At 51.7% G+C, this 17,633-nt stretch overlaps 5 protein-coding genes across 5 annotated transcripts; 2 read left to right on the top strand and 3 right to left on the bottom strand.

Annotated features, from left to right (window-relative positions):
* Positions 1-7,683: 7,683 nt before the first annotated feature.
* AGP2-7 (General amino acid permease AGP2) lies at positions 7,684-9,399 on the top strand (the record flags this gene model as incomplete). The annotated part of the gene is made up of 1 exon (XM_037322889.1): positions 7,684-9,399. One exon carries the CDS (start codon positions 7,684-7,686, stop codon positions 9,397-9,399), a length of 1,716 nt encoding a protein of 571 aa, XP_037180111.1.
* A 259-nt stretch (positions 9,400-9,658) lies between these two features.
* Positions 9,659-10,908, bottom strand: CGCA056_v007640 (uncharacterized protein; the record flags this gene model as incomplete). The annotated part of the gene is made up of 5 exons (XM_037322888.1): positions 9,659-9,722; positions 9,776-10,108; positions 10,165-10,674; positions 10,733-10,787; positions 10,872-10,908. The coding sequence occupies 5 exons, from the start codon at positions 10,906-10,908 to the stop codon at positions 9,659-9,661; spliced, it is 999 nt and encodes a 332-aa protein (XP_037180110.1).
* A 764-nt stretch (positions 10,909-11,672) lies between these two features.
* Positions 11,673-12,842, top strand: CGCA056_v007639 (uncharacterized protein; the record flags this gene model as incomplete). The annotated part of the gene is made up of 2 exons (XM_037322887.1): positions 11,673-11,879; positions 11,934-12,842. 2 exons carry the CDS (start codon positions 11,673-11,675, stop codon positions 12,840-12,842), a joined length of 1,116 nt encoding a protein of 371 aa, XP_037179662.1.
* A 1,438-nt stretch (positions 12,843-14,280) lies between these two features.
* Positions 14,281-15,800, bottom strand: mtr-11 (N amino acid transport system protein; the record flags this gene model as incomplete). Its single annotated transcript, XM_037322886.1, has 3 exons — positions 14,281-15,076; positions 15,130-15,559; positions 15,617-15,800. 3 exons carry the CDS (start codon positions 15,798-15,800, stop codon positions 14,281-14,283), a joined length of 1,410 nt encoding a protein of 469 aa, XP_037179663.1.
* A 782-nt stretch (positions 15,801-16,582) lies between these two features.
* pgdA-2 (Peptidoglycan deacetylase) lies at positions 16,583-17,567 on the bottom strand (the record flags this gene model as incomplete). The annotated part of the gene is made up of 2 exons (XM_037322885.1): positions 16,583-17,406; positions 17,462-17,567. 2 exons carry the CDS (start codon positions 17,565-17,567, stop codon positions 16,583-16,585), a joined length of 930 nt encoding a protein of 309 aa, XP_037179656.1.
* Between the last annotated feature and the right edge of the window lie 66 nt (positions 17,568-17,633).

Raw genomic sequence — 17,633 nt, 5'->3', positions numbered from 1 at the left:
GCTTCTGAGCAGTCTTCTGTCCACCAGGGGGCTCCCCTGCCCTGGTTAGTCCGTCTCTTACCTACAGCTTGAACGGCTGTGTGGAAGAGACTAACCAGTTGGGCAGCTAGAGTGTCCAGCTCCGCTGGGCTTAGGTGTTCCCCTGGGGTAGGCAGGGCTGCAGCCCCAGCCTTTACTAGGTCGATAAATCGGGGTAGGGCTGACTCTGGGACTGAGAGGTGGCTAGTCTGGCGTCCCTGTTCCTGGGCCTTGCCTATAGGGATAATTGTTGTAATAGCTTGGTGGTCAGCCCCTGGGTGTAGGTGTGGGCTAATATAAGCTTCGGCAAAGGGGATATTTGAGAAGGTCAGGTCGAGGGTATGCCCATGAGTATGGGTAGGGGCCCCAACTTCTCCAATAAACGACAGATCATAGACTTCAGCCCACTCTGCAATATCGTCGCCCTGGTTCCGGCTAGGGGTCCCAGGTTCCCAAGAGGAGTGGCGGGCATTAAGGTCCCCAGCGATAAGGGCTCTCTCTGGCGGTTGATAATCTAAAAGGAGGCTGGTTGCTTGGTTTATAGGCTCATCTGGCGGCCTATATATATTCATAATAGTGAGGTCGCCAGCTTTCACCCATAAGATATCTCTTGATTGGGTAGGTCTTTGTTGCTGTATCTGCAGCCTTAGACCTTTACGTGTGTAGGTCATAACCCTAGGCCTTGTGTCTCTGCTGTTCCAGAAGTCGACTGGTACATAGGAGTTAAAGCCTGGGTGTGTGTTAATCTGCATCTTATCTCTATAGCCTACCCAGGGTTCCTGTATCAGGACTATGTCGATCTGATCTGCCCAGCAGAGCTCCAAGAGAGCTGTATGGGCTGGGCTCCTCTTCCCCACATTACACTGGGCAACTCGTAGTACCTGTGGGGTAGCTGGCCTGAGCCTATAGCTCTGAGTCGAGGTCGAGGTGGGTGTAGGCATTAACAACATTATAGTCAGGCTTCTGGGCTACCCTCTGGCTCCTGCTGCTGCTTGGGAGTGGATGGATAGGGCGGTTAGTTAGGGGGGGGAGGGCTTCAGAGTCTTCAGCCTCATCCTCATCCATATTGTTGCTCCCAGCTACACTAGCAGTATCTGCAACAACAATTGAGTCTTGTGTGGGTGTGAGGGGTCGAGGGCGCTTGGATGCCAGTTGTTGCTCTTGTGTAGCGCTTGGCTTAGCCCTGGCTTGCTGTGTGCTGCCTGGGGCGCAGGCCTGGCTAGCTAGGAGATCATCAGACGCCTTCTCTCCAGCTATCCGGATACCTCGCAGTTCCTTCCGGGTTGGGATAATTAGGTTTCCATTAACCAGCAGAGGCCTAGCTGGGCAGTCTGCATGGCTTGCTGGGAAGGGACCATAGCAGTTAGCACACTTAGACCTAGCTAAGCAGCTCCCAGCCTCATGAGTATCTAGCGGTTTGCTGCAGTTCTCGCAGAGGGGTTTCCGGGTGCAGTAGCGGTTTGAGTGAAAGCCCTGGCAGCCAGGGGAGTGTTGTTTGGGGGTCTGCTTCCTCGGGGGAAGCAGACGGGCAGGGCCTGACTGTCCAAACAGGCGGAAGCCTCCCTTAACCCCTTGAGGGAGGGCGATAATCAGGCTTTGTGTAGCTGTGGCTAGATCGGGGCTATCTCGGGTTGGGCGCCAGGAGAGGAGTCTTTGCTTTGTCTTTAGGAAAACCTCTTCCTCTATTTCAGATTCTATGCTAACCCTACTGCCATCAAGGCTGGTAAAGTAGAGGGGGCAGAATGGGACGATATACTGATGCCACTTAGTAGGTATCTCAACCTTCTCAGCTGTAAGGCAGTTTTTGATCTTAAGGGCTCTCTGAAGAAGTAAGGTTTGGATCTCCTTGTTTTGGGGCTGAAGTGAGAAGCCTGTAGCAGTATGGCGGACCTCAACTAGGTCTTGCGGCTGTAAGTTAAGCTCCTTTGTTACCACCATCTTAACTGAGTGAGGGGCTAGGGTTCTGGAGGTAGGTATATGTTCTGCCGGGAGCCGAACTAGTAGGCGGAGGTCCTGGGTCTGTTTAGGCTGGCGTATGCAGCTGGTGGCCCGCCGGCCTGTTACTGGGTTCGGCCTGGGGCCGGAGCCGGAGCCGGGGCCGGGGCCGGGGCCGGGGCCGCTAGCGGTAGAGTCACTAGCTGCCTGGGCATACGTTTTTCCCGTGCCGGGGCCGGGGGTGGGTCCAGAGATTTCTGCGGTCGCAAACCGGGTAAAGGTATCGATGAGGTCCTGGGCTGTAGCCTTTAGTCGTGCTGGGGCCGTCCCAATGAGGGCATCTAGGCCTTTGGCGAGGAGGTCTAGGGCCTCATCTCGGAGGGCCCGACCCTCTCGAGCCTGCTGGAGGGCGGCGGCGGCCGATCGTGGCCCCCTTCCCAAGGGCCGGATAGGGGGGGGCGTGAGGCCCCTCGGTCGTGGAGGTAGGGAGGTAGGGGGAGGGGGGGTCCGGGGGAGGCTATGTATAGAGGATGAGAGGCCTCTAGGGGCCTGCGAGGGGCCCGCGGCTGGCTGCGAGGCCATCGCGGGCGAGGGTTCTAGTTGTATGGGATGGATTTGGTAGTGTTAGTGTTGATGTGGCGGACCCGGCGCGGCACTAACAGTGGGTGCCGGTGGGGTTGTATGTAGGAGGGAAGTGCAGGCTGATGTAGAGTAGAGTTAATAATATGGGCCAAGATGGCATCAACGATCAGCATCTCAGCTTCGTACCAAGTTCAGATCAATTGCCATGTGTCCTTTTTTTTTTCTTTTGGTGAGATGACAGGTCCAAAACTGATCTACTTATTTTCATTTATGTTAAAGTGCCTGTTTTGATATCTCGGTAGTAGTTCATGGGATGCGCAGCGACCGAAACAATGGCATTCCGCACGTTATCCATCTCTTGTGTCAAGTATTCAGCCGTTTTGCGTGCTGCGCCAAGGCCTCGTTCACTTATTTCACTGAGTTGAATTGGCTGTCGAGATTGGAATAATTGGTGCGATTGGGCTGTGCTAAAAATTGCGACTCTATGCTGCCGACATGAGTACTGGCGTAAACGGAATCCGCCTTTGTCTTGAACTTCATTATTGCCAAATCGACATGCCTTTGCTTCAATTCCCGACCGTTGTTGAAACAAAAGGTGCTCGGCACCTCCTGCTCGTATGCGGAACTGACCTTTCGAACGCAACCATGTTAAAAGCTGTGGACCCCTTTCTTAACTTCAATCTACTCCAAAACATTTCTCCCACATTTTCCCGCACCCTTTAGTACTGATTTTACCTACCATAGATAGCAGACGCCTATTCTCTACGGTCATGGCTCTGCTTATACACACGTCTTTGGACCAGGCTTACAGCTGCCGACTCATCTCTAGTCGTCTGCTCAGTAATTCCACAGGCATAGATTGACCTTGGAGGGGCTTCAATTCAGAGAACAAGGCTTCATCCTACCAGGAAAGAGCTGAGCACAAGAAAACTAGTCTCGTTATTACGCGCCCGGCTATTCATTGAAGTATCACCAATAGGTAAAACCCCTTGTGGGAGGATGAAAACCTAACACCGTATGAGGTCAGACAATCCTGATAAATCAGTTTCCGTTGCGTTGCTAACTTCTTGAGGTTTGGAATGAACCTTTGCTGTGAAGTTCTTCATTATCTACGCTGCATTGCTAAACTCATGATTATCTCCTCCTTCTTGGATTGGGGGCCGATTCTACAGACAATGTCGGCTGAGATCTTCCCTTCTTCGCTTCATGCGAAGGGCGTGGCCTACACAACCATGCCAAACTAGCTAAAAGACCACGTCGTCACTTCACCGCTCTAATTCAGGAAACGGGTTTTGGAGATTATCTCTGCTTTTTTGCGTCTTCTGCTTGCCGGTCATGGTCTCGGTCCGGCTTACAGTCTCGGAGACGTGTGGCCTCGCCTTTGAACAGATGGATCAGACTTCGTCGACGATAGCTAAGTGAAAAATAATCGCCCGCGCCCTGATTAGAAGTGCGATGTCCACTCGGGTCTGCCGGAATGCAGCCAGGGGCTGGAGAACAACACTTGATTCAACCAGGCTTGGCCGCGCTAGGAGTTGGCGGCCAAACCGAGAAGCCAGCCTGGAACCCAAAGAATGTTGGCAATGGCAGGTTGCCGACGGTCTCCTACGTTTAGCTTCGAACAGTTTTGGTGGGTCATGATGTTGCCGAGTCACGGTGATACCAAGTGGTGGTGTGCAAGTCATCGGCTCGGTCTTTGCAACTCCGTATGATGAGTGTGCGGCAGCAAAGACGAGAAATCAACGAGCCATCTCCGATCCTTAGGCTTTAAGTCACCAGTCATGCACAAGATAGCTTGTTGTTAGTATCATGAAGGCCCCTTAACAAGCGAAGGATGACCAGGGCAGTCGGACAGGGACCGCTTCCGTCGTCAGCGTATTTGGAATATGCCATGTCCGATTGGACGTGTTGTTGTGATAAACCACAGATTTCCTGGAACATAGACCGGCCGGGCTGTGTCAGAGTCCGGTGTGAGAACTGATGTGCTGTTGCCCATGTGAATTATCCGTAGCATCCATACTTTAGCTACTATCATCAAGCTTTCTTGACAGCGCCTGGAGGGCTGTTTACTGTCGGACTTGGCTCCGTTTTCCGACCACGTGACTCTTTTATCAGGAAGGCAGCTGTCAGATCGGTCGGCATAGCACGCCGTGAAAGCCGACCTTTGGCGCACGGCAGCAAAAGAGACTTCGGACGGCCCCACAACTGATAATGTCCCCCAAATTCGGGCCTGGGCCATTCCCAGATATGTATTCTTCAACTTTTGCATGCTACTCTCCAGAACAACGAAGATATTGATTCTTTACGTAAAATAAACCAGCTGCTCCTTGACTACTGACGTCATTTCCCCAGACTATTGTGCTGCGCTAGTGCATGTTGTAGCCAGGCTGGTCAGCATGTTTGTACTCTACATCCGGCTTCCCCACCCCTTCCCGCGTTTTCAGCTCCGCGCTCAGCATCGACAGGTGGAGGCACAGTTATGAGAAGAGGATTAGCGGGGGTGGGGGTCAGGCGTGAGGACGTTGAAACAATGCATTGTTCCTGTTTGCCAGCGGCTTCTTCAAGGTGCGCGGTCCACACAGGCAGTTTCTTACGGGACGGACAGCTCCCAATTTTCGCGTGAGGCAGATTCCATAACAGGCATTCCGTATCAATGATTCTCAGTGCATACGGTCGCCGCGCTGGCGCACAGGTTTCACTGCCTCATTCCTTCGCCGCGGGTGGCGACCCAAGGCCATCATCGCATGTACGTCGCGTGACTTTGATTGCGCCGCAGCTGAACGAGGCTTTGGAGGTAATTGACTGTCTTGCCGGAGAGACAGCACCTGTCTGGGGTCTTGGTCCGCCTTGAGCTGCCTCGCTAGCTACTGCCGTCATCAAGGGCCAATCCGAAGTGCAGGGGGCCAACGGAGTCACCCTATCTGCACACACAGGCAAGACAAGGAGTGGCAGCACTCGTCGCACTAGATTACAGGGAGGAATCAGGACTTGTGGTGTCGATGCTCCATCCATGAGGTGCATTTGTTTTGGGAAGTTGGAAGTTCAGGGAATTATCGACAAGAATAGGAAAAGAGATACCGCGGCATCATGGGCCGGAAAGAATCACTCGGATTGTTAGTCCGATACGGCGCCTGCATGTACCTAGAAGGGTAAGGCGGCTGTACTCATCGTTTCGGCTTCGGGAGGCGCTGCCATGTGCTCCGAGCCGCAATGCATGTACTCACCAGCTTATCGAATAACGCATGCTCGTCGGCTGTTAGAACTACAGAAGCTCGCACTTATCTCGGGCTCTCAGGCGATCCTAGCCTCATCTTTATCTCAACTTCGGAGACGACTATCAGACTACACGCGTCTACTCTTGACATGCTATCTTATCTTTGTTTTTTCTTCGCCAATTCCTTGCCAACTCTCAAGAGCTGAAAGCAGTCTTTGTGGAGTACAATTTCAGGCTGGTTGGCTGGCCACATACACACACACACTACGGAGACGGCGGTCCCCCACTTACGGCAGCACGGCATGGATCTCGGCGTGAGCAATGCTGCAGACAGGCAGGCGAGGATTGCAACATATTTTGATGGGATACCTCTACGACCAGTCGCTGCAAACGAGGACTAGGCAGCGGGATGCCGAGTACAATGTCAACAAATGCACTTCCCTCGATTGTGCGGATACAGACGCAGAGTTTGTACCTTCATCCATTATCAGCGGGTTGCGACCGGTAGCACACCGCTCAGACATCGCCACACCATCCCTAAACATGGGATCAGTAGAGGTTCATCAGCTTGCCTCCACCCCCGTGCGTGTCATCCAATCCGGTGGCTCGTGTAGAAAGTCGCGCAGTCGAGACCTATTCATGAATGTTGGCGCGTTGAGCAGGTCATCCCGCCTGCCCGCGCGTCAGTCCGGTCCAACGAACAGTGATGTGGCTCCTATTTGGAGGCACAGTGGCTGTGTAGTTCATGACATCTACACCAGATACCGCGATTGGGCTTCTTGCCAACGTTCAACATCGCATTGTCGATACTCACAACTAGTGAATGGGAGATTCCCAAACGCGATCAACTTTCACTGGCTATTTAGGGCCCCGCTGATACCTCGCATGAAACAAGCGGGCGAACTCAGTATTACTACCCGACGGCTATTCGCTTTAGTACCTACTACACGTGGTGCCTGGAGAAGCCCGCCAGTCAAATGGAGCAAAGTCCAATGGTCGCAACGGCAAATGACACCGCCGACTCCAGACCTGAGATTGTGCAATCACGTCGCTTGTAGCGCCTGTTGGAAACGCCAGGCCCCTGGAAGATGACGATGTGGTGTGGGGTAGGTGAAACTCTACGGCGCACTCCAGTCTACAGGAAGAGAAGCGGGTTGGTGCGAATGAATCGGGTACAGGGTCAAAGGCACGTCAGCCCACATATCTTTAATGGTTGGAATTGTGCCTGCGTATTCTGAGCGGTCCATTACAAGCTGGACTTGGCATATTCCGCCTACCCGCGCTTTCGCCAATGGCGCAGCTAAATGCGGCCCATCATCCCTCGTCCCTCATCCCTCCTTGCGTGTCCTTGTCAACCCCCGACGCTTGCTACCCATGCCCGTGTTATCAAGCTATTCCCAGCTTAGCTCACTGTCCCCGCTGGCTGAAAGAGCTGGGTGTCCGTAGAAGTACATTGCAACAGCGCCGGGCAGCGTGTGTGAAGTGCTTTGTTGCAAGATTGTTAGTACACTAGATACCTGTTCCCTGCGTGCTCGTGTTGGCGTGTCTTCTGGTTGGCCATCTCGCTTCTCCAAAGGTGCTCGAGGGACCCTGAGTGGACCGAACGAGTGGACCAACGCGCGGGACTGTATGCTGGAGACTGGAGCCCCCGTTGGCCGTTGAGGGCCCTCCCCGTTCCGACCGTCTCGCCGTGTATCCCCCGTGCCTGGTTACTCTTGCTTTCCCTGCTATCTCCCTGTTTTATCTGCGGTGTTCTTATATCTTGCCATCCCTAATTCCCTTCAACCCCCCCGAGCTTCAACCACACTGCGTCTGCGCCAATTGGACTCCTGCTTACATCGCATTACCTTCCTCGAGCCACATGTCCTGACTTCACACATCTTCTTCTGCCCCATAACACTGCCTCGACGGTTTGAATCTCTCTTGCGCCCATCATGGCGGCAGCAAGCGAGGACAAAGGCGCCATTAGCGCTCTAAACCGGACCAACACACGAAGCGACGACAGCGCACCCAACGAGAAGCGCGGTTCGATCTCCAACTCCTTCCGCCAGAGCGGAGAGGTTCATGTCAGCAGCCAGAATGTCGACCAGCTCCAGCGACACTTGACGAACCGACACATTCAGCTTATCGCTATTGGTGGCTCGATTGGTACTGCTCTATTCGTTAGCATTGGTACCGGCCTACAGCGCGGAGGCCCGGCCAGCCTGCTCATCGGCTACACGCTTCATTCTGTCATGGTCGGCCTTGTCAACAACTGTATGGCCGAGATGTGTGTTTACATGCCAATCACTGGATCGTTTATTCGATATGCCGGCAAGTGGGTGGACGAAGCCCTCGGTTTCATGGCGGGTTGGAACTTCTTCCTTTATGAAGCATTCCTCATTCCGTTCGAGATCTCTGCGCTCAACTTGATTCTAACCTTCTGGCGTGACGACATTCCTGCAGCTGCAGTCTGCGTTGCTTGCATCGTCCTCTACGGACTGCTCAATGTCGTTGCCGTCAAGTACTTCGGCGAAGCAGAATTTTGGCTGGCTAGCGGTAAGCTTTTGCTCATCGCAATGGCGTTCTCCTTCACCTTCATAACCATGGTCGGCGGTAACCCTCAACACGATGCCTATGGCTTCAGAACTTGGAAGAACCCGGGAGCTTTCGCTGAGTACATCAATACCGGCGATCTTGGCCGTTTCCAAGGCCTGCTAGCCTCCATCTTCTCCGCTGGATTTACGGTCGTCGGCCCCGAATACATTTCCATGGTGGCTGGCGAGGCCCAGAGGCCTCGTATCTACCTGAAGCAAGGTTTCAAGACGGTATACTGGCGTTTCGGTATTTTCTTCATCGGCAGCGCCATCGCCATTGGCATTGTAGTGCCCTACAACGACCCAAAGCTCGAAAACGCTGGCGCCGGAACCGCTGATGGCTCGCCCTACGTCATTGCTCTGAAGAACATGGGCATTGACGTCCTTCCTCATATCATCAACGCCCTTCTTTGCACAAGTATATTCAGCGCCGGCAATGCCTACACCTACTGCGCTATGCGCAGTCTCTACGGTCTTGCCCTCGATGGCCAGGCACCGCCCATCTTCAAGAAGTGTCTCAAGAATGGCATTCCCATCTGGGCTTTCGCGCTGGTCATGCTATTCCCATTGTTGTCATTCTTGCAGGTTTCAAACAATACGGCAAAGGTCGTGACAATGTTGCAAAGTTTGACGCAGGCCGCGCAGCTTCTCAACTATGTCATCATTTGTGTAGTTTATGTGTTCTTCTACAGAGCCTGCAATGCCCAAGGCATCATCCGGAGAAATCTGCCATACTATGGGTACTTCCAGCCTTACTGCGCCTACATTGGAATCGTGTGGATGACATTCATGGTCACCTGCTTCGGCTACGCTACCTTCCTACCGGGCCATTGGGATACCCTGACCTTCTTCTCTTACTACACGATGATCTTCGTGGGCATCATCACTTTCTCGGCTTGGAAGCTGTACAAGAGAACACGCTTTGTTCCTGCTGCCGAGGCGGATCTTATCTGGGATAAGCCTATCATTGACGCATACGAGGCACAGTTTACCGACCCACCGAGCTCGTTTCGGGGTAGTATTCGCAAGCTATTTGGGAAGAACAAGAAGCATGAATCAGAAATGGTCGCATGAGTAATCTGACAACATCATCACTGTGGTGGATGGAAGAGACGATGAGGATACCGGCATGAATAAAAGTACCAAATCTAATTCTTCTACGACGACGCTTTCAAAGTGCCTTGCGTCCATTCATTCAAGCTGCGCAATGCGCATTTGATGTCTCCCGATGATTGTTTCTGGCAAAAAGCGGCGGATGGCTCTCTTGCTCGTGTATGGTGTATCCACGTTGGAACAAATGGCAGGTGAGCCGCTTTATCCAGCTACATCAATGTTACTTGATGAACACATTGTGCACTAAACTTTCGAAGAGCGCTCGATCGATAACCGCTCCAAAACTGTCACCACAGTCAGCATCATGATATGGCGGCATGCAGCAGAACCAAAATACCCGTGGCACTTCACTGCCTCCCGTAGTTTCCCAGCGAGAGCCTGGAATTTGTACAGTTCAAGACCACCGAAATTCGTCTGAGCACGGATGTATTCCCAAGCTTGAGTCGGCGTGATTTCGTCTTCCGGGCATAGCGATGACGATAGATCCAACAAACGATTGAGAAGCTCTTTTGGGGCTTTTTCGTAGGGCGGTAAACCCATATGATTGGGAATCTCCGCTGACGTGCCTGTGATGGAGAATAGCTGTGCCGAAGTTGTCAAAGCGTGACCTGTCGGCTTATGTGGATTGCCTAGATCGCCATGAAGGTGCCCGAGACAAGGATTCTCAATGCTGAGGTGAAAGATCAGTCACGAACTCAACCCCGAACGAAAACTCTGAAATCTTACGTCAGGACAAAGTCCATTCCAACCAATGTGTGGTCAAGCCCACATAAACGAGCGGCAGGAGGCACAAGTGGTGAAGGTTGTCTCGTAACATCCTTAAAGGACATATTCCATGAAGGCCATTCGTTGACGTGCGAGACGGGCGGGCCTTGGACTGCACTGGCTTGGCTTTCTTCGCTTGACAAGAATTGAATTGGAGATCGATGAGCATCTATCGCCTGTAAAACATCCGTGTCGTTCTGCGCCGGCTGTGGGGAGATTGACTCCTCTGGTGTCCATGGTGGAGAGAGCTGATTGAGCAGCGGAGTATGCGAGAGATGTTGTCCGTAGGTAGGATCAAGCTCCAAGTCGTTGGAAAGATCGACTCCATGATGCCGTAACATCTGCGTGAGTTGTCGAATTGTAACACAATATTGCTCGCATTGACGAGTAAGTTCGGCTTCTCGAGTTTTCGTCTGTGCGACTTCCTTTTCCAATGACTTTGTATAGATTTCCTTCCGATCACGATACGATCTGCAGCTTCATTCAGCACTTCCCTTCGTGATCTCACTAGAGATATTGGTTATCGTACTTCTGAGCACGCCGAAGTTGTGCTCGACGTTTTTGTACGGGGTCTTCCTTTGGGGCTGCAAAAGGTATGTTAATTGAGTTGAAGCTAGGTACTAGATGTTCGCGATTCTAGATAGCACTCGCGCAAATTTGGCACTGACCTCCCGGATTGAAGATTTTGAAGATTTTGCTGCTCATGGTTCGATCTTTTGGAAGGTCTGGTCGCTTCGTGTTGTGAGAAATCAAACGTACAGTGTGGCAGGCTTCTATAGCATCCGCGGGACAGAGGGATAAATATGCCCTGAACTACGTCCGTGTGAGGAACACCGTGTAAGCAAGGGGTAGAGGCTACCCAAATTCAAGGTTTGGAGTCTGTGGGTGGCTTCGGCAGTTCAGCCGAAAATCAAGCAGCTTTCATTGTTTCATCTAGCGCGATGAGAATATCAGAGTTTCCTCTTGTGGTTAGCTCCCCCAAATGGATCAGACGAAGCTGATACTACGATCCGCGACACCGTCTCCATTCACAAGGAAGGCTGGACAGTCTAAGCCAACCAGTTTAGTCAGAATCCTTCAATCCAACCCGCGCTCTGGAATCGTCTTGTCCGAAAAGGGAAATCTCGATTACACGAGTTATGTTCTCCATTTCAACCACTGCGGCTTCTGGACGAGAATTTGTGATAAGTATTAGCTGGTTTATCAGATCTAGAACGGAAATGGATGGATTCTATAAGTACGAGATGTTGCCCAAGTGTGTTCATTGTCCAGATCATTCCCTAAATCACTGTTTAAATCATCTCCTACCTTTTCCGAGTACAGGCCCTCGATTTCTTCTATCGTCATTCCCACCATCAAATCATTCAATCATGTACTTGAGATCACCGATGCTTGCATTCTGCCTGCTTGGACTGGTGTCTGTGGCTGCATCCAGAGCATGCAGGATTCCTGATCGCGCCAACGGCAAGATGCAATCCGGCAGAGCAGCCTATTTCATCACCAATGACCAAGCCAATGCCATTGTCGCTCTGCCGATTGGATCAGACGGGCAATTGTCTGAAGGGACCATCATCTCCACTCGTGGCTCTGGTATGTCCTCTGTCAATGGCATGACAAATCAACCAGCTGCGCCTGATGGGCTGGTCTCTCAGTCTGCTGTAGCATTAGCTGGAAACGTGAGTATGCTGTGAGTTCGAAGTGCTTTCATGGTCTGACTTCACATCTTGCAGTATCTATTCACTATCAATGCTGGGTCCAATACTGTTGTCATGTTCAAGATCGACCCAGCTAGCCCGACGAAACTCACAATGATCGGGCAGCCAGCTACTGTCCCTGGCGAATTTCCCAACACGGTCGCTGCTTCAGAGAGAAACCACCTCATTTGCGTTGGGACTACTGGTGCGAAGGCTGGAATCTCGTGCGCATCGTTTTCCGACTCTGGCATGGGCCCAATGGACAGTCTCCGCGCCATAACATTGAATCAAACTACCCCGCCAGTGGGACCAACCAACACTATTTCTCAAGTCTTCTTCTCTGACGATCAGAAAAGCTTGTATGCTACGGTGAAGGGTGATTCGGTCAAGAACAACACCGGCTTCTTTGCTTCCTATCAAGTGGGCCAAATGGCTGGCCACGCAGCAGTAGCTGAGCAACCACAACGCTCTTCGCCGGCTGGAACAGCTGTTCTATTCGGATCATTCAACATTCCCGAGTCTAACAACGTGTTTGTCACAGATGCATCATTTGGTGCTGCTGTTTTATCCGTTGATCAAAGTTCCAAACTCGCCACGGTCAAGGCGAAGGGTGTCATTGACGGACAAAAGGCTACCTGCTGGGGTACCTTCTCCAAGGCATCAAACTCAGCCTTCGTCACGGATGTGGGTTTAAACAGAGTGGTGGAGATGTCTTTGACGGATGCAAGTGTCAAGAACATCATCGATCTCAGCTCTAACGGCGACCAGGGTCTCATTGATCTCAAAGCTGCCGGCAACTTCGTCTACGCGCTAGCTCCAGGAAACGGTACCACCAGTGCAGCTGTAACGGTTCTTGATACAGTTCAAAAGAAACAAATACAGCATCTCCAGTTGCAGAATATGGGGATTGGGAAGAACGCTCAAGGCATGGCTATTCTGATCTGATTTGCATTGTGTATTGGGTTTTAAGGTGCCAACGGATCTACTATCGGGGCTGTAATCAACACAGGATATAGCTTACAATGATTTTGGGCATCTCCACAGGTAGGCATTATCACATAGTTCAAAACGCTTTGTTCGGTTAACGAAGCACAGTTTCTTTGTCGTTAATGGTCTCGTGAAGTACAAATTGCTGGAGTCTTGATATGAGCACTGCCCTGAGACTGGAGCCAATCTAGTTGATTTCAATCAATCCATCGGCGGCCCAATTTTCTCTCATCATGACTATGTCTTAGTGTTACACCTCTGCCTTGCGTCTAGCTACCTTCACCCGATGTAGCCCAGCCATAAGAGGCTTTTTGAACCAAGTTGTAAGACACTTGTTGTCTTTCCCACGTCGAGGACTCTTCAAGCAGCTTGATCTCAAATTCGAACATCAAGGTAGCAAATACGAGACGCATCTCGTTGTATGCGAGACTGGCATATGTGTCAGCTACAGGTTTCTAACTCGTCTCAAGGTCATTTTACGACTTACGGTACTTCTTTCCAATGTAGCTGCGAGTTCCGATACCAAAAGGTTGCAAGGCTTCCCTTCTATCACTGGCATACTTGATATCCTCGCTGGGTCACCTCTCACGCACGACGTCGTCAGGATCAGCGAGGTTGCTGCTTGGGCGGAAACAAGAATAATGACCAATACCAATCAAAGGGCCTCCGGGAACGAATCGACAACAAATTGTAGCACCCTCCGGAGGAAGCAAACGGGGGTGGTTGCTATTGGCGGGAGGGTAGATACGCAAAGTTTCGTCCAAGACAGCTATGAGGCACTTGAGGTCTCCCAGTCTGGCAAGAGTGATCTCATCGACGCTGCTTGACTGGCCTCGAAGCTCATGATGATGTGTGTCTGCAGATCGGTGATTCCCTCAGGCTATGATTGAGAAGACTTTGAGTAAAGTTGGCACATAAGCAGACAGGTTTTTGACATGGCAAGGTCGGTTTTCTTGCATTTGTGTACATGGGCAGCGGGATACTAATACCGACGAATGCATTAGAGACGGGCGAGCTCTCTAAGTGACCGACAGGCACGTCCAAGTATTATGTTACTACGTAGAGGTAAGTCTCATTAGCAGATTCGCATTAACCCCCGCACTCGTGATATAACAAGAGTGTCGTCATGCCGGCGTCCTTGTGTCACTGATCAGACATCAACTATTGGATTTTTTGCAACTCTGCGGGCGCTACACTGTTTCAGCATAGTACGTTGGGAACTCGTTTGCAATGTATTGTTATCCCATTGAATTTTATCAAGGATTTCTACCTCATTATTAAATGCCCGATTCCTTCGACAGATATCATCTTAACTGGGTAGCATTTCCAAGCAACTGAGCCTATCGTCATCGAAGAATTCTCCACAATTTTCTCATCACGCAGCCCCTTCTGCCTTTTATGAAGATCCGCTGTTGTCTGCGCAAGCGAACGCACCTCCGATTAAACCGTTTGCGTAGGCATCAATGATGTTTTGAACAACACCATATGTACCACCAATAGTGAGGAATACAGCCAGAAGAATCATCAGCCAGTTAAGCCAGTAGACCATGACCTTCCACCAGCTACCTTGGCGGTAGTGCTGGTGGTCGTAGACCCAGAGATATCCCGGAAGTCCCAGCGCCAGTGGCGCAAACGTCAAGCTTCCCGCCAAGGCCAGAAGGTAATTGAAGATGGGGATGCCAGAGGCAATCAGGTACGAAACAACAGACATGCCGAGAGTGCAGGCAAGCCAGACAGACCAATGCACGATGGAGTTTTTCTGCAAGTGGACTGAGTCGCGGAGAAGACGAACAAAGAGGTACTTCGCCGCAACGTGGATGTAAAGACAGGCACTGACCATGAGACCTGTCAAGCCAATCCCGTAGGAGACCTTCTTGATCACATCTCCTGCGCTTCCGAGAGATGGAGAGGCCACCCATTGACCGCAGTATCGGTAGACAACCAGTGAGAAGGTCAAGTACGACGCGGTAACAATTCCCATGCAAAGGTAGACAGCCTTGTTGTAGTCCCTGGGCTTCTTCATCTCCGAGATAACGGGAAGAAAAGCCGAGGTACCGGCGCCCGAGCAGAAGATGGTAGCGACGGAGGTGATGCCAGTGACAAAGTTCGGGTTGCCGATCACGTGGTATCCAAGATCGAAGTCGCCAGTCTTAGGGGCGGCGGCAGGTCGGTCCACCTGGGTAACTCCGACACTAATGCAGCGATTAGTTGTTGTATATGGGAAGAGGAAGGAGTAGTGACTCACACAACAATGAAGACGGCGACATAAACCGAGATGAAGCCAGCCCATGTCAGCCAGGCGATTTTCTCGAACTTGCGGGCACTCGCAAGGATGAAGACGCAAGCCGTTGCAACCAACATGTAGGAGTTGGTACAGATTGCGTGGTTAGAAAGAGCGTTGAAAGCAACCGATGTGCCAAATATTCCTGAAGCGCCAACGATGGCATAGGTGACGAGGAACAAGACGCCCACAACCTCTTTCAACCAAGTGCCACCAACGACGTTGGCCATATCAGCGATGGAGTGACATCCGGCGTGTGCATTACGGAAGTTTCCTTGGATGATCGCGCAGTACGTGTTCAAGAACTGCCAGCCCAAGACATTGATGGCACCAGGAAGCGCACCCAAGACGTACATAGCAGACGGGATTGTGAGCACACCAGTGGCGAAAATGACTTGAATATGTCAGCTTTGAATACGATAACTCCAGGACTAGGGTTTCGATTGCATACCCTTCAAGAAAATGACCGAGGCATGGACCCAACCAACCGTGCGAAAGTCAACCGCTCCGTCGCCTCTCTTGAAGACCTCATAAGCATCTTCAGGGTTTTCGAGCTTGCCGGCGTCAATGCTGCCGCTGCTACGGACCGGTGCCGGCGTGATTGCATCGGACTTCTCAGAGGTTGTTTGTGACATTTCGACGGTGTTAAGTCGATACGCCTGGCCGGTCGATGAAATGTTGGACGGCTTATCTTTTTGTCTAATTAGGAGACGCAAGATATCGCCCGAATATCATTTATAGGATATAAGCGTTTCGATGGATTTGGAGCATCTGGCGATATGGCCTGTGACAGGTGAGCAGGTCAAGGGAGTCAGGCGTGGCTTATCTCGTAGCGGCAAAGAGTTCCCGACCAAGATAACCATCAACGTGGAATCCACCCAACCCCGCGAGCAGCGTCAGATGCCGCCCCAAGATCGTGGGTCACGTACCCTTGGCAGCAGCCAAAGTCAAAAGCATGTTCAGGGGGTAAGAGAGCATTCAGTGGAGGTTGGTTGTGGGTCGACACAGGGATCCTCTGATAACGTTGGGGTATATCGAAGCCTGTTGGGGTATTAATGTTATGAGACAATTGCCGGCGTTGAGGTCAAGATACCAACTCTCGGATTTGGGAGGTGTGCTCCAATCTTAACCTCCATTGATATGGATCAGACATCATGAACGATAAGCGCGGGGTAAGGAGCCAGGAGGCTTCCTCTGAAGGATATGATGATTAGTCTCCAAAGTTCGTGGGCATACACCACAGGGTTTAGGAGTGTGAGGTGATCTTTTTCATGGGATCGCCTGATTGAGACGTGACCAGCAGAGAGGGCGATTTGCCATAGATCTGGCCCCGACGATTGTCACACGGCGTGTCGACAGATTTCTGAGTCGTGACATGGTATGTTTATTCCTCTAGCTATGTGCCTACCTAGTAGGCTTATGATTGCTTCAAAATCGCTCCAGGTTCTGCGGGCATCACTGCACCCTCGGCAGGGGCCGTCTTGGACTTAAACTCGTCGCAGATTTGTGCCATTGTCACGAACTCAACGCCCTCGTGCTTCTTCATATGCTCGATCAGCCTTTCATGCATGAGTTGCACGTGGGGTCGACCAGACACGTCTGGGTGGATGGTCAACGGGAAGATGAACTCGTCGTACTCCCGATAGAAGTAGTCGAAATGGTCCCGCCAGATATCCTCCACATCTCTGGCGTTTACAAAGCCGTGACTGTTGGGTGCGTCTTTGATAAACATCATCGGCGGAAGGTCGTCGAGATACCAGTTTGCCGGAATCTCGACGAGTCCAGTCTCCTGGCCCCGAACGAGGGGTTTCATCCATTCAGCGGCCTTCTTCTTGTAGTCAATCTTAGTCCATGAGTCGCCAGTCCTCAGATAGTAAGGCTGACAATCGTGATGGCTCATGCTGTGGTCGTATTCGATACCGTAGTCGAGAAGCAACTGCGCGCCCTCCTTGCTTGTCTCCCACCACGGTGCAACACTACCTCTCGGGGGCTTGCCGGCAAACTCGGTCAACATGCGATATGTTTTATCGAGAATCTCTCTCTGTTGCTCGATCGTCATGTCGGTTGGGTTTTCGTGTGAGTAGCCATGGAGGCCGATCTCGTGGCCAGCATCTCGGACGGCGGCCATGTCCTCGGGGAAGGTTTCGAGGCTGTGGCCGGGAATGAACCATGTCGCCTTGATGTCATACTTCGCAAGGAACTTGAGAACTCGCTGGACACCGATTGTGCCGGCGAAATATCCTGGAGATGCTTAGTTTCACCTTCGCTGATTGTTTGCCATATGCGAAGCTCTTACCCCTACTGATATCATTTGAGGAATCCTCCCCTCCATATGAGCCCAACCATCCTGCGACCGCATCTACGTCAACGCCGTAGCTAACGAGAACACGCTTCTTGCCCATATCGACTCAAGGAATTGTGGTGCTGAGGAAGCTAGGCAAACAAGGTAGAGCTGCGTCTAAAGTTGT

This window comes from Colletotrichum aenigma (assembly GCF_013390185.1).
Source record: "Colletotrichum aenigma strain Cg56 chromosome Unknown KSG_Cg56_contig04, whole genome shotgun sequence".
In the NCBI taxonomy this organism is placed as follows: domain Eukaryota; kingdom Fungi; phylum Ascomycota; class Sordariomycetes; order Glomerellales; family Glomerellaceae; genus Colletotrichum; species Colletotrichum aenigma.
This window is presented reverse-complemented; position numbering and strand designations above follow the sequence as displayed.